General features: G+C 55.1%; 1 protein-coding gene across 2 annotated transcripts; it reads right to left on the reverse strand.

Annotated features, from left to right (window-relative positions):
- Positions 1-1340: 1340 nt before the first annotated feature.
- CHRM1 (cholinergic receptor muscarinic 1) lies at positions 1341-15576 on the reverse strand. Of its 2 annotated transcripts, XM_040465785.1 has the most exons (3): positions 15050-15576; positions 14502-14594; positions 1341-4636 (listed from the first exon to the last, which is right to left on the reverse strand). In XM_040465785.1, exon 3 carries the CDS (start codon positions 4558-4560, stop codon positions 3178-3180), a length of 1383 nt encoding a protein of 460 aa, XP_040321719.1. In that variant the 5' UTR covers positions 4561-4636; positions 14502-14594; positions 15050-15576; the 3' UTR covers positions 1341-3177. The 2 variants fall into 2 exon arrangements, with proteins under 2 accessions (XP_040321719.1, XP_040321720.1); XM_040465786.1 differs by lacking the exon at positions 14502-14594.
- Positions 15577-17264: the final 1688 nt, after the last annotated feature.

The raw sequence follows: 17264 nt of genomic DNA on the forward strand, positions 1-17264 counted from the left end.
TGGGATAAAGGATGGAGTATGAACTGCTAACCCCATTCCTAATGCGAATACCAGCTCTGTCCTCCCACTCTTGGCTCCCAGTAGGAGCTCAGGCCAATCGGATTCCAGGATTTTCCCAACACCACTCAGGCTTCCTGGGTCTCTCCACCACCAGTGCCTTCAGCACAGGGCAGGGCATTTAACCCTAAAGGGGGTTCAGGGCCATTAGGGAGCAGTGGCGAGGGAGGGGTGCTCCCAGAGTCTAGAGCTGACGCCCAGAAACCTATGCTGGAGGGAGAGGGGTCTAGGGTCAGTGTCCTGGGGCCACTCTCCACGGTGCTGTGCTCCTGTCAGCTCCTGGCCAGCCTGTCCCATCCACCTCTTCTGTGCATTGCCCCTGCTCATAGTGTTGGCAGCTTCTTTTCCAAATTCTTCGGGGGGCACCTGGGTGGCTCAGTGGGTTAAACATCCGACTTCGGCTCAGGTCATGATCTTGTGACTCATGAGTTCGAACTCCGCTTCGGACTCTGTGCTGACAGCTCAGAGCCTGGAGCCTGCCTCGGATTCTGTGTCTCCCTCTCTCTCTGCCCCTCCCCCACTCGCATTCTTTCTCTTTCTTTCTCTCTCTCTCTCAAAAATAAATAAACATTAAAAATAATTAAAAAAAAAAAAAGGGCTTCGGGAAGTCCCGACAGCTGTGTGTGGGGTGAACTTTCATTCCCTCTCTGCAAGCGTTTAGCCCCCACCCAGGACCTCATTCCTCTGGCTAGCATTCCTCCAACTTCAGCCTGCATCAGAACACCCGGAGGGCTCAATGAAGCACATGGCTAGAGTTTCTGATTCAGTAAATCTGGGGTGACCCTGAGAACCTCTAGTTCTAACAAGGTCCTGGGTGATACTAATGTTACTGGTCAGGACTACTGTGCCTTCAAGGATTAACTCAGGGGGTCTGGGTTGTCCAAACCCTGGCCATTCCAAAGGAAGGTTTGGCCCTTAGCTGGCTCCTGGGAGATCACCCCTAAGCCCTTGGAATATTCTGCCTGATAAGTGTGTCTTTGCATACCTACGGGCTTTGGGCCTTGTGGTATCAGATTAACCTCTGGAGGGGCTTGGGACTAAGTAACTGGAGTCAGCCATGCTTACACGAGCAGTTTCCAGTAGAAATATTGGACACCAAGGCTCAGGTAGGCTTTCTGGCAAGCAAAACTTCATGCATGTTGTCACATGTGGGCGAATTAAGTGCTGTCCCCATGACTCCACTGGGAGAGGACAACTGGAAGCTTGTCTCTTTTGGATTCAGCCCTATGTACGATTAGCTTTTGCTGATTTTAATTTATATCATTAAAAAAAAAAAGATTTTAAGTAATCTCTATAGCCATTGTGGGGCTCGAACTCCCAACCCCAAGATCAAGAGCCAAATGCTTCTCCAACTAAGCCAGCGAGGCACCCCTAATTTATATCCTTTTTACTATAATAAATTATAACCATGAGTGTAATAGCTTTGCTGAGTTCTGGGTATCTTTCTAGTGAATCCTTGAACCTAAGGGTGGTCTTGAGGACCCCCAGTGGTAACCAGACTTTGAGAACCACTACTCTATGCTGTGGGACTAACCTCTCTGCGCTTCGTTTTAGGCTTGAGGGCTCCCCTAATCAATGAAATGCCTTAGAACCTGGCCTGAGGGTCACCTTTATGGAGTGCTTTGGCCTGGCGCCCCATCTCCATAGTCCAGGGGTCAGGAGGCTGTGAATTGCCTGGAAGCCTGAGTGTTGCTTGGTAGGGTAACCCTGAATAGTCCTCCTGGGTCACTGGGCCTTGGTCTCCCCATCTATAAATGGGGCTTTGGAGCAGTTCCGCTCTCCCTGGGTGTAACAGGGCCCCCGGAGCAGCCACATATGGCAAAGCTGATAAAAAAATATGCTGGGCTATGGGCAAGGGCAGTTTATTTCACCTGGCCTCCCTACTTCCGGTATCCAGGCCTGCCCATTACAGCCCTACTCACCTGAGCCGGGGACCCCGGGGTGCTGGGGCCCACAGGTTTCAGTAGATCCAGCCACTCAGTGCTGCCCCCCCCCCGGGACCACCCTCAGGACAGTGGCCCACACTCCATGATCCTTGGGCCCTCCCTGTCCCATTCTGCCCTGGTCTAAGACCAGGCCCTGGATCCACACAGGGAAGTAGGCCCCATTGCGCCCACTAGTCACGTGGCTTTATTCACAGACTCAGCACTTGCTGAGGATGGAAGGAAAGAACATTTGGGGTCAGGCTGGGCCTGGAGATAAGGGTGGCTGGGAGGCCATGCATGGTTGGACTGGGAGCTCACAGGAGAGGACCCGTGGGCCGGGCCAGGCCTGTGCGGGGCAGGCCGGAGGCAGGCAGCATGCGGGAGGCCTGGCTAGAGCTGCACGGAGCAGATCCATCCAGGTGGTGGCTGTGAGCCAGGGAGGGAGGGACTGAGGGCATAGGTGTGGGGCTGGACAGCAGGGACCCCTGCCCCTCACTCCCAGGGAAACTATATAGTGGGACAATCAGGACTCCCGATGCCTGGTCCTGCGGCTGCCTTGGGACTTGGTGTGTGAGTAGCCCATCTGGTCTCTTCTGGTGTCTGATGCTTAGACATTTGCCTTGGGGTGACCCACATAGGGACACTCTGGGGACATTTTCAGGGAGGCTGGACAATCCCGGAGAGTGTGCCTAGGGCCCCGGCAGAGTGGGGCTGTGCCTGGGGAGGGGAGGGGGAATCCCTGCTCCCTGAGAGGCAAGCTTGCCGTAGCCCCAGGGGGTGCCGTCTCCCATAATCTGGGCGCCCCCCCCCCCCCCCCCCCCCCGCCAGGGATGACTGAAATGTAAACCTTCTTTCTCCTGACCTGCCCCACTGGCTCCCTAACAGACTTCCTGCCTGAAGGCAAACAAGGGATCCAAAGCCTGGAGCCTCCTCCCCCAGCCTTCTTCCTGGTGAAGAGCCTATTCCCACCCAGGCAGGGAACAGAAAAACCAGTTCCCCGGGTTCATTCCCTGGCTGGAAAGAACTAAGTTTGGAAAGTTGGCAGGGTCTCTCTGGGCTGTTCAGGAAGGTGACCTAGGGGCCTGCGAAGCCCGGCGAGGGCTGAGCAGGGCCCTGGGTCTGAGGTCGCAGCCCCTGCCCGCTTTCCACCCGGCTCTCCCGGGGACTGGGGTGGCGGGGTGCAGGTGAGGGGCCATCAGCATTGGCGGGAGGGGGTGCGGTGCACGGAACCGGGGCGCTTGGGGATCTTGCGCCAGCGACGCTTGTCCCAGCGGCAGAGCAGCAGCAGGCGGAAGGTGTCCCGGAAGGCTTTGTTGCAGAGTGCGTAGCACATGGGGTTGATGGTGCTGTTGACATAGCACAGCCAGTAGCCCAGCTCCCACAGGGTCTCGGGAACGCAGTTCTTGCAGAAGGTGGATACCAGCACCATGATGTTGTATGGTGTCCAGGTGAGGATGAAGGCCAGCAGAATGGCACTCAGGGTCCGAGCCGCCTTCTTCTCCTTGACCAACGAGAAGGTCTTCCTCTTGGCCAGCTGCTCCTTCCCGCGGGGCTTCTGGCCCTTGCCTGCTCGCTCACGCCCCTTCCGGGTGGGCCTCTTGACCGTATTGGGGGAGCTCCGGGGGGGCTGCTTGGCGGGGGCCTGCGCCTCGGGGTCCACCATGGGCATCTTGATCACCACCTCGGAGCCAGGCTCCTCACCCTCCGAGGACGTGAGGGACTCCATGGAGCCTTCGTCCTCTTCCTCTTCTTCCTTCCAGCTGTAGGCCTGCAGCAGCCTGGGGGCCCGGCAACAGCGACAGCAGCGCCCCGGAGGGGTCTCTGGTGAGCCCTCAGTCCCCCGCTGGGACCGCTCTGAGCTGCTGCTGCTGCCGCCCCCCTTACCGGGCGTCTCAGAGCCCTGCAGGGCCGCCAGCTCCCGGGCCCGGTTCTCCGTCTCCCGGTAGATGCGCCAGTAGAGCGTGCACATGACCGTGACGGGGAGGTAGAAGGCGGCCATGGCTGTGCCAAAGGTGATGATGGGCTGGGAGAGGAACTGGATGTAGCACTGCCCGGCCAGCACCGTCCGCTCCCCTACCAGGTACTGCCAGAAGAGGATGGCTGGGGCCCAGAGGATGAAGGAAACCAGCCAGGCCAGGCCGATCATCAGGGCCGCCCGGCGGGGCGTGCGCTTGGCTCGATAGCTCAGGGGCCGGGTCACGGAGAAGTAGCGGTCGAAACTGATGAGCAGCAGGTTCATGACGGAGGCATTGCTAGCCACGTAGTCCAGGGCCAGCCAGAGGTCGCAGGCCAGTGTGCCCAGAGCCCAGTGGCCCATGAGCAGGTACGTGGTGTAGAGGTTCATGGAGAAGGTACCGATGATGAGGTCGGCGCAGGCCAGGCTGAGCAGGAAGTAGTTGTTGACTGTCTTGAGCTCAGTGTTGACCTTGAAGGAGATGAGGACCAGCAGGTTGCCCGTCACTGTGGCCAGTGACAGGAGGCCTGTGGTGATCCCAATGAAGGCCACTTGCCAGGGACCCTTTCCCGGTGTCAGAACCGTGATGTTGGGGCTGACGGCGGGTGGGGCCGAGGTATTCATGGCGGCCGGGTGGGGCTGGGCGGGCAGCCCCTTTCTCTAGTCACACTACAGGGCTTCCTCAGGGGGAGGTCATCACCTGAAAAGAGAGGACATGGCCTTCGGTTGGGCTGCCGGTCGTCTCTGACAGCTCGGGGTGCAAGGTGCCGGGAACCCAGCCTCTGCCTCCTCAGATCTTTAGGCGAGACAGCCTCCCCTTTTCCCACCAGTGGCCCCACACAGTCATTTATAACGCACCTTCCCAGCCATGACTGGAGGTGCCAGCGGCACTGGGGGGAGGGGGCTTGGAATCCAGAGATCAGAGCCCCCCTTCAGACTCCGAGCCTCAATTTTCTCATCGGGAAATTGCTACTAATTCTTGTCTTGCTTCACTCATGTGGCAGGAGTTGGGAGACTCGCTTTGTGTGCACTACTGCCAAATTTTCAAAGCACTTCCCTCAATTTTATTAAAGCTCTCATTTACCAGGGAGTTACTACCAGCCAGACACAGCACTAAGTGCTTCATTGAATTACCTAATTTAACTGTCGTACATCTCTGGGACGCAGGTCTCTTATGATCCCCATTTCACTGAGGCAACCGTGGCTCTGAGCAGCTACAAAACCTGGCCCCCAGTGACAGGGGAGGTGAGTCTGATTAGGACCTGCTTCTCTTTCTTACTCTGAGCATGTGGAGCGTCAGTGGGATTCTTCCATCGACTAAGATGGGAAGGCGAGGAAGGAAGATAAGGGGAAGGAGGTGTATGTTAGCGTGTCTGCAGGTTTCCCTGTGCGTGCGTGTGTGTCTGTGTGTGTGCGTGTGACAGAGATAGAGAAAGAGAGAGAGAGAGAAGGAAGACAGCGTTTGGGGCTGGATCAGATCCTCCATGAGGGCAGCCGGGTAAGTTGCGCTGGGCCCGACTGCTCGCCTGGTGGTAAAAAGCCTGGAGTGAAAGCAGACAGCGGGGACGAGGGCCTCAGCTCCCAGGTAGGCAGGGGTCTGGCCCCAGCTGAGGTGTGGGAGGCCCCTTCTATTTCCCTGCTCTGTTCCTGAGTCCAAACTGAGTGGGGAACGGCAAGGGCAAAGGGAAGATCCCCCACATTTTTCTTGAGCCTGGAGTCCAGCCCAGGCACCAAAGGTGGGTAAAGGGAAAACCCTTTCTCAGCAACCTACTGGCTGGGAAGGAGGCCCCCGCAGCTCAGCCGTGGCCTTGCTGCTGTATGTTTTGGCTGGTTCCTTCCTGTTCTGGGGCTCAGGTGTCCATCTGTCCATCGAAGAGCTGGGGTCTCCTCCCACCTGCAGCTGTGGCCTCAGGGACCGTATCATTGCAAAAACTCCAGGGTACCTGGGTGGGTCAGTTGGTTAAGCGTCTGACTTCGGCTCAGGTCACCATCTCTTGGTTTGTGGGTTCGCGCCCTGCATCGGCCTCTCTGCTGTCAGCGCGGAGCCTGCTTCGGATCCCATCTCCCTCTCTTTCTCCACCCCTCCCCTGCGCATGCGCTCCATCCCGCTCTCAAAAATAAACAAACATTAAAAAAAAAAAAAACAAAGAAAAGAAAAGTTCCAAGGGAGAGATGTTGGGCAAGGGCCCACCAAGCCCTGGTGCTCCTCAGGACCTGGTCTGTGACAGAGAGACTAGTGTGCTGTGCCTGTGAGGAGGTTGATGCATGATAGGTGGCCTTGCGGGGGGGGGGGGGGGGGGGGGGGGGGGGGGGGCTGTGACAGTGAGGTCATCTCCACTGGTCACGGTAAACCGGTGTGTGAGAGGGACTCTCAGGATGGCAGTCTGGAGTGTGACAGAATGAGCGAGAAGGACTGGCTGTCGGTGCGTGCTTGTGTGTCGGGGGCAGTGTCCCCATCAGGGGGACATGGAACATCACAGTGGGAGGACCTGGACCCTGGAGCTCGATGGCCTGCCTTTGAACCCAGGTAACACCATTTACTGGGTATGTGATCCCTGCGAGCGGTATCATTGCTAGGTGCCTCGGTTTTTTCAGCTGAAAACCGGGAATGACATCAGCCAATGGGAATGACTAGCCACCAAAGCGAGGAATTATTGTGAGGCTTAAATGGGTCCCCAGATGCAGAATGCATGGAATAGGCCTAGCACACGGTAGGCACTAGATGCCTGTGGACTCTTAGCATGTGCACCCATCAGGGCTCCCCCCACGAGCGTCTGCTTCTTTGATTAAACATCTCTTGGGGCACCTGGCTGGCTCAGTCAGTAGAACATGTGGCTCTTGATCTTGGGGTCGTGAGTTTGAGCCCCACGTTGGGCATAGAGATTACTTAAATAAATAAACAAATCCTAGGGGCGCCTTAATGGCTGCATCAGTTAGTATCCAACTCTTGGTTTTGGTTCAAGTCATGATCTCACAGTTCGTGGGATCGAGCCCTGAGTTAGGTTATGTGCTGACAGCACGGAGCCTGCTAAGATTCTCTCTCTCTCTCTCTCTCTCTCTCTCTGGCTGCCCCTCCCCGCCTTTCCGTCTCTCTCAAAATAAATAAATAAACCGAAAAAAATTAAAAAAAATTCTAATACTATGACAACAGCAACTGATAATGATAGTGACCACTGCTGTTTAGTGCTCCCTGAGGGGCAGTCCCTGCTCAAAGTGCTCATGTGCATTATTGCATTTAATCTTAACAGGGAACCTATGGCCTGGGGATTGCTCTTCTCTCCATTTCACAGATGAAGAAATTGAGGCTGAGAAAAGCAAGAGAACCGGTACAAGGTCACACAGGCAGGAACCAAGATTTGAGCCTAAGCAGCTTGTTCCAATGAAACATTATTTATAAAAACTGATGACTGGGGGCACCTGGGTGGTGTGTCAGTTGAGTGTCTGACTTCAGCTCAGGCCACGATCTCGTGGTTCGTGAGTTCAAGCCCTGTGTCGGGATCTCTGCTGACAGCTCAGAGCCTGGAGCCTGCTTCGGATTCTGTGTCTCCTTCTCTCTTGGCCCCACCCCCACTTGTATTCTGTCTCTCTTTCTCTCAAAAATAAAGAAAACATTAAAAAAATAAAAACTGATGGCTGGCCTGGAGGTCAGTTTGCCAATTAAAAAAAAATTTTTTTTAATGTTTATTTTTGAGAGAGACAGAGAATGCGAGTGGGTTAGGGGCAGAGAGAGGGAGACACAGAATTCGAATAGGGCTCCAGGCTCCGAGCTGTCAGCACAGAGGCCGACGCGGGGCTCGAACTCACGAGCTGTGAGATCATGACCTGAGCTGAAGTCGGACGCTCAACGAGCCACCCAGGTGCCCCGCCAATTAAAATTTTATTCTTTAAATTTTATGATGTGTATGTATGTATGTATGTATTTATTTATCTATCTCTACATCCAACATGGGGCTCAAACTCACAATCCTGAGATCAAGAGTTGTATGCTCTACTGACTGAGGTGGCAAGGAGCCCTGCCAATTTGAATTTTATTTTATTTTATTTTACTTTACTTTATTTTATTTTATTTTTTTAAGAAAGCTTACGCCCAAGGTGAAGCTTGAACTCATGACCCTGGGATCAAGAGTTGGACACTGTACCGACTGAGACAGCCAAGCGTCCCTTGAATTAAAAAAAATTTTTTTTTAATGTTTATTTTTGAGAAAGGGAGAGAGACAGAGACAGAGCGCGAGTGAGGAGGGGCAGAGAAAAAAGGGAGACACAGAATCTGAAGCAGGCTTCAGGCTCTGAGCTGTCAGCACAGAGCCCCACGTAGGGCTTGAACCAACAAACTGTGAGATCATGACCTGAGTGGAAGTCGGACGCTTAGACGACTGAGCCCCCCAGGTGCTCCTGAATTTTAAAAGTACTATGCTAGAATATTATTTGTCTTGCCTACTGAGTCCTGCTGCACCTTTTTCCTGCACCCAAAGTCAGGTGCTGGGCTGGAGGCCGGGATAGGACTGTGCACGCAGGGGCTTTCCCTGGTAAGGCTCTGGTGGATGTCACCTGGCAGGTTGCCCTGTGCAACTCCTGTCCCTCTGATCTGAACTCAGTGCTATTTAGTTCCCATTGCACAAATGGAGCAACTGAGGCCCAGAGAAAAGGGGAAAGGCGGCATTGTGTAGCCCAAAGTCTCCTGGCTCCTAGCCTGAGCGCTGCTTCCCTTCCCCGACCCCTCAAACTCCGGTGCTTTGGGGCAGCTATGTAGCCCCCACTGGTGCCCTGGGCCACTACCTGAAAAGGCTGAGTCAGACAAGAGGAGCTTGCTGGCCTCAGAGGCTGTACCTCAGAGCTGCAGGGGCCTCCCGTCTGCCTGGGCACGGTGCAGTCTTCAATACTGTGACAAGCCCTCCACTGTGTTGGATTTGGTCCTACACCACAGCAGGTCTAGCCCTGGGGGGAGCTGAGACAATTTTGCCTTGGTTGCAAAATTTGAGGTGCCCCCAGACTCATTGATCAAGAAAACAATATTTTAACACAATATTTAAAGGCCTGGGGCGCCTGGGTGGCTCAGTCGGTTAAGCATCTGACTTTGGTTCAGGTCATGATCTCATAGTTTGTGGGTGCTAGCCCCGCGTTGGGCTCTGTGCTGACAGCTCAGAGCCTGGAGCCTGTTTCAGATTCTGTGTCTTCTTCTTTCTCTTACCCTCCCCCACTTATGCTCTGTCTCTCAAAAATAAATAAATGTAAAAAGAAAATTAAAAAAAAAAAGAAAAGGAAATTGGTGGAAAAACCCATCATGAACAAAATTTGATTTTATTTTTATTTTGTTTAAATTTTATTTTTATTTTTTATTTTTTAATGTTTATTTAAAAATTTTTTTTAAAGTTTATTTTTGAGAGAGGGAGAGAGACACACAGACAGAGTGCGAGTGGGGGAGGGGCAGAGAGAGAGGGAGACACAGAATCCAAAGCAGGCTCCAGGCCCGGAGCTGTCAGCACAGAGCCCAACGAGGGGCTCGAACTCATGAACTGCGAGATCATGACCTGAACTGAAGTCAGATGCTTAACCAGCTGAGCCACTCAGGCACCCCACTGTTTATTTATATTTGACAGAGAGAGAGAGAGAGAGAGAGAGAGAGAGCTGGGGAGGGGCAGAGAGAGACAGACAGAGAGAGAGAGAGAGAGACAGAGGATCTCAAGCAGGCTCTGAGCTGTGTGCACAGAGCCCAATGTGGGGCTCGAACTCGCAAACAGGGAGATCATGTCCTTAACCACCTGAACCACCTAGGTGCCCCTGAGCCAAATTTTAAACAAAGGCAGGATCTAACCCTGCACTTAACACAAAACAATCCTATCACCCATGACTCACCCTAATCCTGGCCTTAGTTCCAATGAAACTTTATTTACAAAAACAGACGGCCAGCCTCTGGGCTGTAGTTTGTTGCTTATTATTTTATTTTATTTTTTTTTGCCATTTGAATTTTTAAAATGTTACATTACAATATTATTTACCTTGATCAGTGAGTTATTTTGTGTGTCCTCCCTCAAAACTGTCTCTCCCTAGCCGTCTGATCACTAGCAATCATTTAACCTTTCTTTCCCTGGCCACCCTGCATTTGCCAGCTGATGGGGCTGACAGCAACCAAAGTGCCTCTCTGTTATTACTCCTGACTCCTCATTCTGAGCCACAGCCCAGCCACCTCTTGCTGTGCCCTTTGGCCTTCCAGATCCAGGCATAGCCCCTCTCTCAGCCCCAGATTACTCATTTGTTTTTTCTCTTTCTTTCTTTTTAAATTTATTATTTATTTAAAAAATTTATGTTTACTTACTTATTTTGAGAGAGAGCGCACAAGCGGAAGAGGGGCAGAGAAAGAGGGAGACACAAGCAGCAGGTGCACCGTCAGGGCTTAGCCCAGTGCGGGGCTGGAACTCACGGAGTGCAAGATCATGACCCGAGCCGAGATCAAGAGTTGGGCGCTTAACCGACTGAGTTACCCAGGCGCCCCTAGTTTTTATTGTTTAAAGTAAGCTCTACGCCCAACGTAGGGCTCGAATTCACAAGCCTGAAATCAAGAATCACATGCTCCACCAGCCAGGTGTCCCTCACAGTGCTCATTTGCACAGTAGAGGAGCTGAACCCGCCTGGCATGTGGGGAGATTTTACAGGGTCCTGAAATCGACATCTCAAGACTCTGATCAGAAAGGACCCAAGTCCTTGAGTGGAGGCTGTAGAGGCTGAAGGCTCACTTAGGTTCTCCCAGTTGGGGCTGGAATCACATTTACTTGTGGCTGAAACATGGCAACCTCTGATCCTCACGAGCTCTTGTTAAAGCTAGCTATAGCTTTGATGAGTTTTAAAAACGCTTTCACGATGGGGGAACTATGAGAAATGATCCTTAGAAGTGAGGAGGCTGGCTGGCAGTCCCGCTCCTTAATGGCTGGCAGTCCCTCCCACCTACTCATTTTAATAGCCACATTGATGGGGCACCTGGCTGGCTCAGCTGCAGGAGCCTGTGACTCCTGATCTTTGGGTCATGAGTTCAGGCCCCATATTGGGTGTAGAGAGCGCTTAAATAAATTTAAAAACTTAAGAAAAAATAGCCACACTGATAGACCACCATAATGAATCACCTCCTGCATGCCAGGCACTTGATGTATGATATCATTTCCTTTAATCCATAGGGCACCCCGATGAGGGTTCTTATCCCTATTTCACAGATGAAGACACTGAGGTTCAGGGGACTAAGTGACTTGCTGATGGTCTCACAGGAAGCAGTGGAGCTGGGATTCTGCCCCTTGACCTGTGGGCTCCAGAGCCTGAATTCTTTCCACTTAGTGGACTCCTCTACGCCCCACTTACCAACTGGAGGGCCTAAGGCCTCCCATCTGGGACAACTGGGGGAAGGAGAAGGGTAGCAGTTCTGGGGAACTAGACCCCGATTCTTGCCACTCCCTGGATCTTCTGAGCCCCTGAGCCCAAGACCAGAGCCGTCAATAACTCCGCCTTTCCTCCACAATCAGAAGCAAGGGTCTGCCCCCAAACCTCTCTTGGACAGTGATTTGCTCAAGAGAACATTCCTGGAGGCCTCCTCCAATCCCTGCTGTGTGATCTTGGGGAAGTCACTTCCCACCCTGGTCATCTGTAGGATGACTGTTTGTGTGCGAGGGTGTGTGCATTGCTGAGTGAGAATAGGAAATGGTGGGGGTGAGTCTGTAGCTTTGTGGAGATGGGTTGGGACTCATCCTCTGAGGGTGTCATGTCGGGGGCACTGGAAGGGGGCAAGGAAGCAGGGAGGTGCTTTTTTCTCAGGACCGTGGCCTCCTGATAAAGGTTGTTGGGAGCTTTTAATAATATTATTAATATTATCATAGCAACTGATATTTGCTGACTGCTTACCATATACCAGACATGGCTCTAAAGATTATATTCAGGATTTAATTGACCTGTTACAACTCCTTGTGAAGCAGGTTTTATTATCCTCAATTTGCAGAAGGGGCAACCAAGGCTCTGAGACTGTAAGGACCTTATAGCTCATCAACAATGCAACCAGGATTTAGACCCAGGCAGTCTGCTTCCAAGACTAACCTCTTGGACCCCTGCCTACTCTAAACTGCCCTTGTGGGAATCGTGAACTCGACAGCCTCCTCGCCCACCTTGACTGGCTTGGCCACAGTCTGAGTCAGTGAGGGAATCAGTCCTTCCTTTAGAATCTAGCCTGTGTGTGTGTGTGTGTGTGTGTGTGTGTGTGTGTGTGTGTGTGTGTGACAGTGTCTGTTGTCCATCTGCCTGATGTATGATGACAGCGCTGTGGGAAGGGGGAGGTCTAGCCATCGCTCTCAGAGAGGCAGGGTAGCGGGTGTGTCTGCCTCATTCGCTGCTTTATCCCAGTGCTTGGCACACGGAGTTGCTCAACAAATATTTGTGGAATAAATACATGAATACGTATATAAGGTCCTTCTGTTTGACTTCAGGCTCAGGGGCATGGGGATGAATCCACAGCGGTCAGGCTCCAGAGCACGGGCCCCTCATCTGTAAAATGGACGAAGGGATCCCTGATGCACCTGCTGTGAGGAAGCAGCGTGAGGTGACAGGACAGGCACAGCTGTGGGTTGGGGCCTGTTAATGTTGGGAGAGGAAAAAGTCAGCCTGGGCTCAAAGAGTTAAGGGATGAGGTCAGAGCCTCTAGAACAGCTGCCCAGACTGTTGACCGCCAGAGCCTTGGACCAATCCCCAGGGGCGGGGGATCTGGCTGGCAAGAGGAAAGGGGAGGTCAGGAGCGACTGATGGGGACAGGGATTCCTGAACACTTGGGCTTCCCGACTCTTACCACTGGCCAAGTTGTAGAGAAGGGGAGACAGAGAATGAGAGGGTGCTAGGGAAGAGATTCAGGAGGGAGGCATGAAGCCATCTTGTGATTCTGGGCCGGGAAGCTGGCAGAGCCCTGACTGGAGAGAACGGGTAATACTGGGGAGAAGGAGACACGAGGTGGGGCCTGTGGGGCTGGGCTTCTGGGATTTCACATGTGCTGTGAAGAGGGTTCCTTCTGGCTAGATCTCCTGACGGGCCCCTTCTGCTGGAGAAGCCAGCCTGTCAGAGGTGGCTCTCTCCCCCTGGGTTAACTTTTCTCTGAAGGTAGCTCTCGACCCGTTACAGGTGCACAGATTCCTACTTCTGATGCCTGGCCTCGGGAATCAGGGGTAAACAAATACAATTTACCACATTTTCAGGCTCAACAGTCACTGGAGTGCCAAATGGTCCTGGGGAGGGCAGCAGCCATCAGTTAAATGCTCACAAATGCGCTGCTGAGCCGGAAGAGGAGCGTCAGCCCTGGAACCACTGCCAAATACACTCATTTCTGATGGACTTTAACCAGTTGCCCGACTTTAGCCAAACCATGGCCAGAGCCAGACAGTCAGCAGGCTGGGCCCTCGACGTCACTTTGCCAAGGTAGCATCAGAAGGGCTCCACCCCTCATCACTTGCCCCTTGCTCTTCAATCCTTGCGTTCTCCTCCCCATTTCCTTTCTTCTCTCTCCCTCCCTCCCCCATCCTTCTAAGCATCACCATGGCATCACAGCAGAGCAGAAACCCAGCGAGATATTCACCCACCTCTCCCCGCCCGCCCTCCCCTCCAGAGCCCAAGCTCCTGCCTCATAGAGCTTGCTGCTTCCCCACCCCGTTGTCTTGCTCAGGGAGTGGGAGTGCAGTGCTGTGCTGAGGGCAAGGAAAAGGGGTCCCGGCCCAAGAGGACCCCTACATATCCTCTCCGTGACCATAAGCATGTCCCTTCTCCTTTCTCAGCCTCAGTCTCTCTGTCTGTTCCAATGGGGAGGCTCCTTTTTAGGGCTGATGTGACCTCTGCCTAAACCCTTCTTGACACTCTGAACTCCTCTCTGCACTTTGGGATCTGGTTCTCAGATCTCCAGGCCCCAGAGTCACATCTTCTGCAGCCCCATCTCGCCAGCCCCTCCCCTGCCTGCTGTATCGCAGCGGCGATCACGGTGTGCCTAGTGGCTGAGGTCAGGGGGCAGAGAGCTAACTCTGATCTGACAGCTCAGTGAGCAGCTGATTACTCAAGGACAGGAGACTGTCCGGCTGTAGGAGACAACCAGACTCCTTCCGGTCAGTTGGGTGGAGGGGGAGGGTGGTATTGGGTCAGCCTGGGTGGAGCTGTGGGTATGTTTTGTGGCAGGAGGTGAACCCTTCTCAGTAGCACCGATAACCCCTAAGCAGCCCTTGTCTGAATGGCCCAGGGAGAGCTGACCACCCCCTCCGCAGGGGTGAGTCTGCAAGAATCAGAGCTCGTGGCCTCCAGCCCATCACTACATTGTGGAGTCTGGGGGTCCTGGGATGGGTGCCTGCATGGGTGCCCATTAGTATTCATGCATTACCAGGACACGGGACTGAGATCTGCTCCTATGGGAGCCCAAGATACCGTGGACACAGAGAGGGCCCTCTGGGCCCTTGCACACGTCAGGGCCACGTTCCCTGGCTGGAATGGCCTTCCATGTGCCCATCTGTTCCCCGAGAGCCCTGGGGCTCTTGGTCTGGTCTCCTGCTAGCTTCTGGCCTAACACCCACCTTGGCATCCAGCTTGTCCGTGTGGCCAGCAACCTGGTTCAGTCCATCTTGGGGGGGCTGAAGGTGGATGGGGGTGGTGGGATTCAGGGTTCCCTGAGGGAGAAGAGGAGGAGGTTCTGGGACTTGGCACCCCAATGTCGGGGGTGGGGGTCAACCTCCCGCGGGATGCTGGTGGCAAGGACGGCCCTCTGGTCCCCTGACCTTTCCACTCTGTCCCTGGGATTCTGGGGCCTCTGCCCGCTACATGGTAGCCTAATCCCTCTGGGCTCCGGGTCCAGTTTCCTAAGGGGGGGGGGTCTCCATCTCCTCTGCCAGCTGAACCCCAGAAAAACATCAGGTGTATCTGCTCAAAGCCAGGAGACGGGGTGTTTGGAGTCGCCAATGTCCAATGCTACACGGCCCCCGTGGCCTCTAGACCCCTCCTTGGCCCCCTCCGCTCTCTGGGGTTCATCCCCATTTCCCCCTAGCCCCGGCTTTGCTCCTAGGACCCTGCTTTTCCCGCCCCCACCTCAGTGGAGCCCCTCCCAAACCCTCCCAAATGTACTCACCATGGGACTGGAGAGGGGTCTGTAGGGTCCTCAGCCCCACTGCCTCCCCGGGGGCCGGCGGCGTCTCCAGGGACCCAAACACCTGGCTCCCGGGGGGAGCTGCGCCCTGTGCTGGCAGCCGGAGAGGCACAGCCAGTGATTGGCATGTCCCACCCCCTGGCACGCCAGCCTGGGGGGGGGGAGGGAGGAGAGGAAAGAGAGGGAGGGAGGAAAGGGAGAAAAGGAAGGGAGGGGGAGCTGGAGGGAAGCCTCAGGCAGCGTCTGGGGTTGGACTAGGCTCCTGGAGGGTGCCCCCCTCCTCCACTAGGGCACCTCATTCGAGCCCCGAGAGGGAGGGCGTAGGACACGGGGAAAAGGAGCCCAGGAAGGCTAAAAGTCCAGAACGGGAGAGAAGGCGGATACAGGGAGACAAACACCCACACCCACTGCACACAGACTCAGCGGCACACACACACACACACACACACCCTCACAAAGGCACACTGTTTCCCCGGGCTCCTTCCCCCACCCAACACTCGAGCCCCCAACCTGTGTGCACCCTGCCCCGGCACACACTCCCCGGCATTCACATGCCTGCTTCCCTCACACACTCGCCCTGCCCCCTGCACATGCCCACGCGCCCACCCACCCACCCACCCAGCCCCACACCCTGCTCTTCCTCCCTGCTGCGAAGGAGCTAGATTCCTTCTGTTTGGAAATGACACATTGGGCCTCACGTGAGAGGCTCCAACTTGGAACAGACCCAGAGGGCTGGCGCACCGCCCCAGGGGCTGGGCAGACGTGGCCGCGTGCTGGGCTGCGTGCTTCTGCGTCTGTCCACGCTGCACGGCCCGGGTGTGAGGGTATATGGGGGTCTGGATGGCAGGGATGGGGGGGGGGCTGTGTGCCCACTGCACGTGCTGCTGAGTGCCCCCCACGTGAGTGTCCCCGAATACCACGCAACCTGTGTAAATGCAGGTGTCGCCCTGTTGGTCTGGAACCCGGACGCGTGTGTACACGTGTGTCTGTATTCGGTGTGTGTCTGAGTGTTGCCCAACTGTGGAACTTGCTAATTCTGACAAGTGAGGCAGCCTCTACCTCCCTGCCTGCTCCACCCCCAGCTTCCACTTGGAAGACAGACAGACAGACAGGCAGACAGACAGCTCTCCTCCCAGCTTGTCAAACTCTGTCTCCCCTGACTCCCACTCAGGGCTCACAGGTGCGTACCCAAAGTGACAAACTTGCCCTCCCCCCGCCCTGCCTCCCTTAAACCCCCTGCTTGGTCAGTACCCTCCCCCCTTTTGAGATTTCTGTGTCCAGTTGCCTCAGAGATAGAAGCCCTGGGGGCCCTTTGCCATAGAGACCTGGGTTCTGCACGGGCCTCACCTGGCCCTAGAGACCTCCTGGGGAGCTGACCGCAGAGGAGAGCCGGGGAGACTTCTGTGGGGCTGCTGTGTCCCTTGTCCCACTGGGCCATGCTGAAGCCCTGGGGCAGAAGGTAGGAAGGATAGGGATCATCTACTGTTCCCATTATGCAGATGAGAAAACTGAAGAGCAGAGGCGTGCTTAACACATGGTGGGCAAGTGTTTGGACTCAGGTCCCTTGGCTCTAAGCCAGGGGCTTGGGACCTGCCCCACTGCTTACTCGCCCCGCACATTTCCCCACCGAGCACCCCCTCTCAATCCTGATGCCCGAAGGTTAACTTGGGGCTTCCTCCTCCGGCTGGAGCCCAGTTGCCAATGGAGCCAGATGGAACAAATCCGGAGTCCCTGGGGCTTGGCCAGCAGCCACGGGACGCCAGTGGTGGGCACACGTGGCAGGTACATGTGTGTGTGGGGGGGGTCTCTGCTTCTCCAAGCCCGCTAGAGCAAGCATCCAGCCCACCTCCCTTCTGAAGTCGGGGAGGCACTGCAGCTTAGAGAGGAAGGAATCTGCGCCCCCCACCCCCTCCCACCCCGGGGTCGGCCAGGGGGTCAGCAGTGGGGTCAGAACTTCACCGGTCCCTGTCCGTGGGCGCGGACTCCGGCTGCCCCCTGCTGGGCTGTCCTCGGTTTGCGGCTGCGGCCGGTGCGCGCGGTGGGGCGGCGGGTACTTGTGCGCGTACACGTGGCTGAGTGTGGGGGTGTTAGGCCTCCACGCTCCACATCCACTTCCGAGTCTGAATCAGGCTCTCTCCTTGCCCCCTCCCCCCAATCTCCTTGGTCTCCCTTTTCTCTTCTCCCACCGCCTCTGCAC

This window comes from Herpailurus yagouaroundi, unplaced genomic scaffold (assembly GCF_014898765.1).
Source record: "Herpailurus yagouaroundi ecotype Mexico unplaced genomic scaffold, PumYag 569, whole genome shotgun sequence".
NCBI classification, from domain to species: domain Eukaryota; kingdom Metazoa; phylum Chordata; class Mammalia; order Carnivora; family Felidae; genus Herpailurus; species Herpailurus yagouaroundi.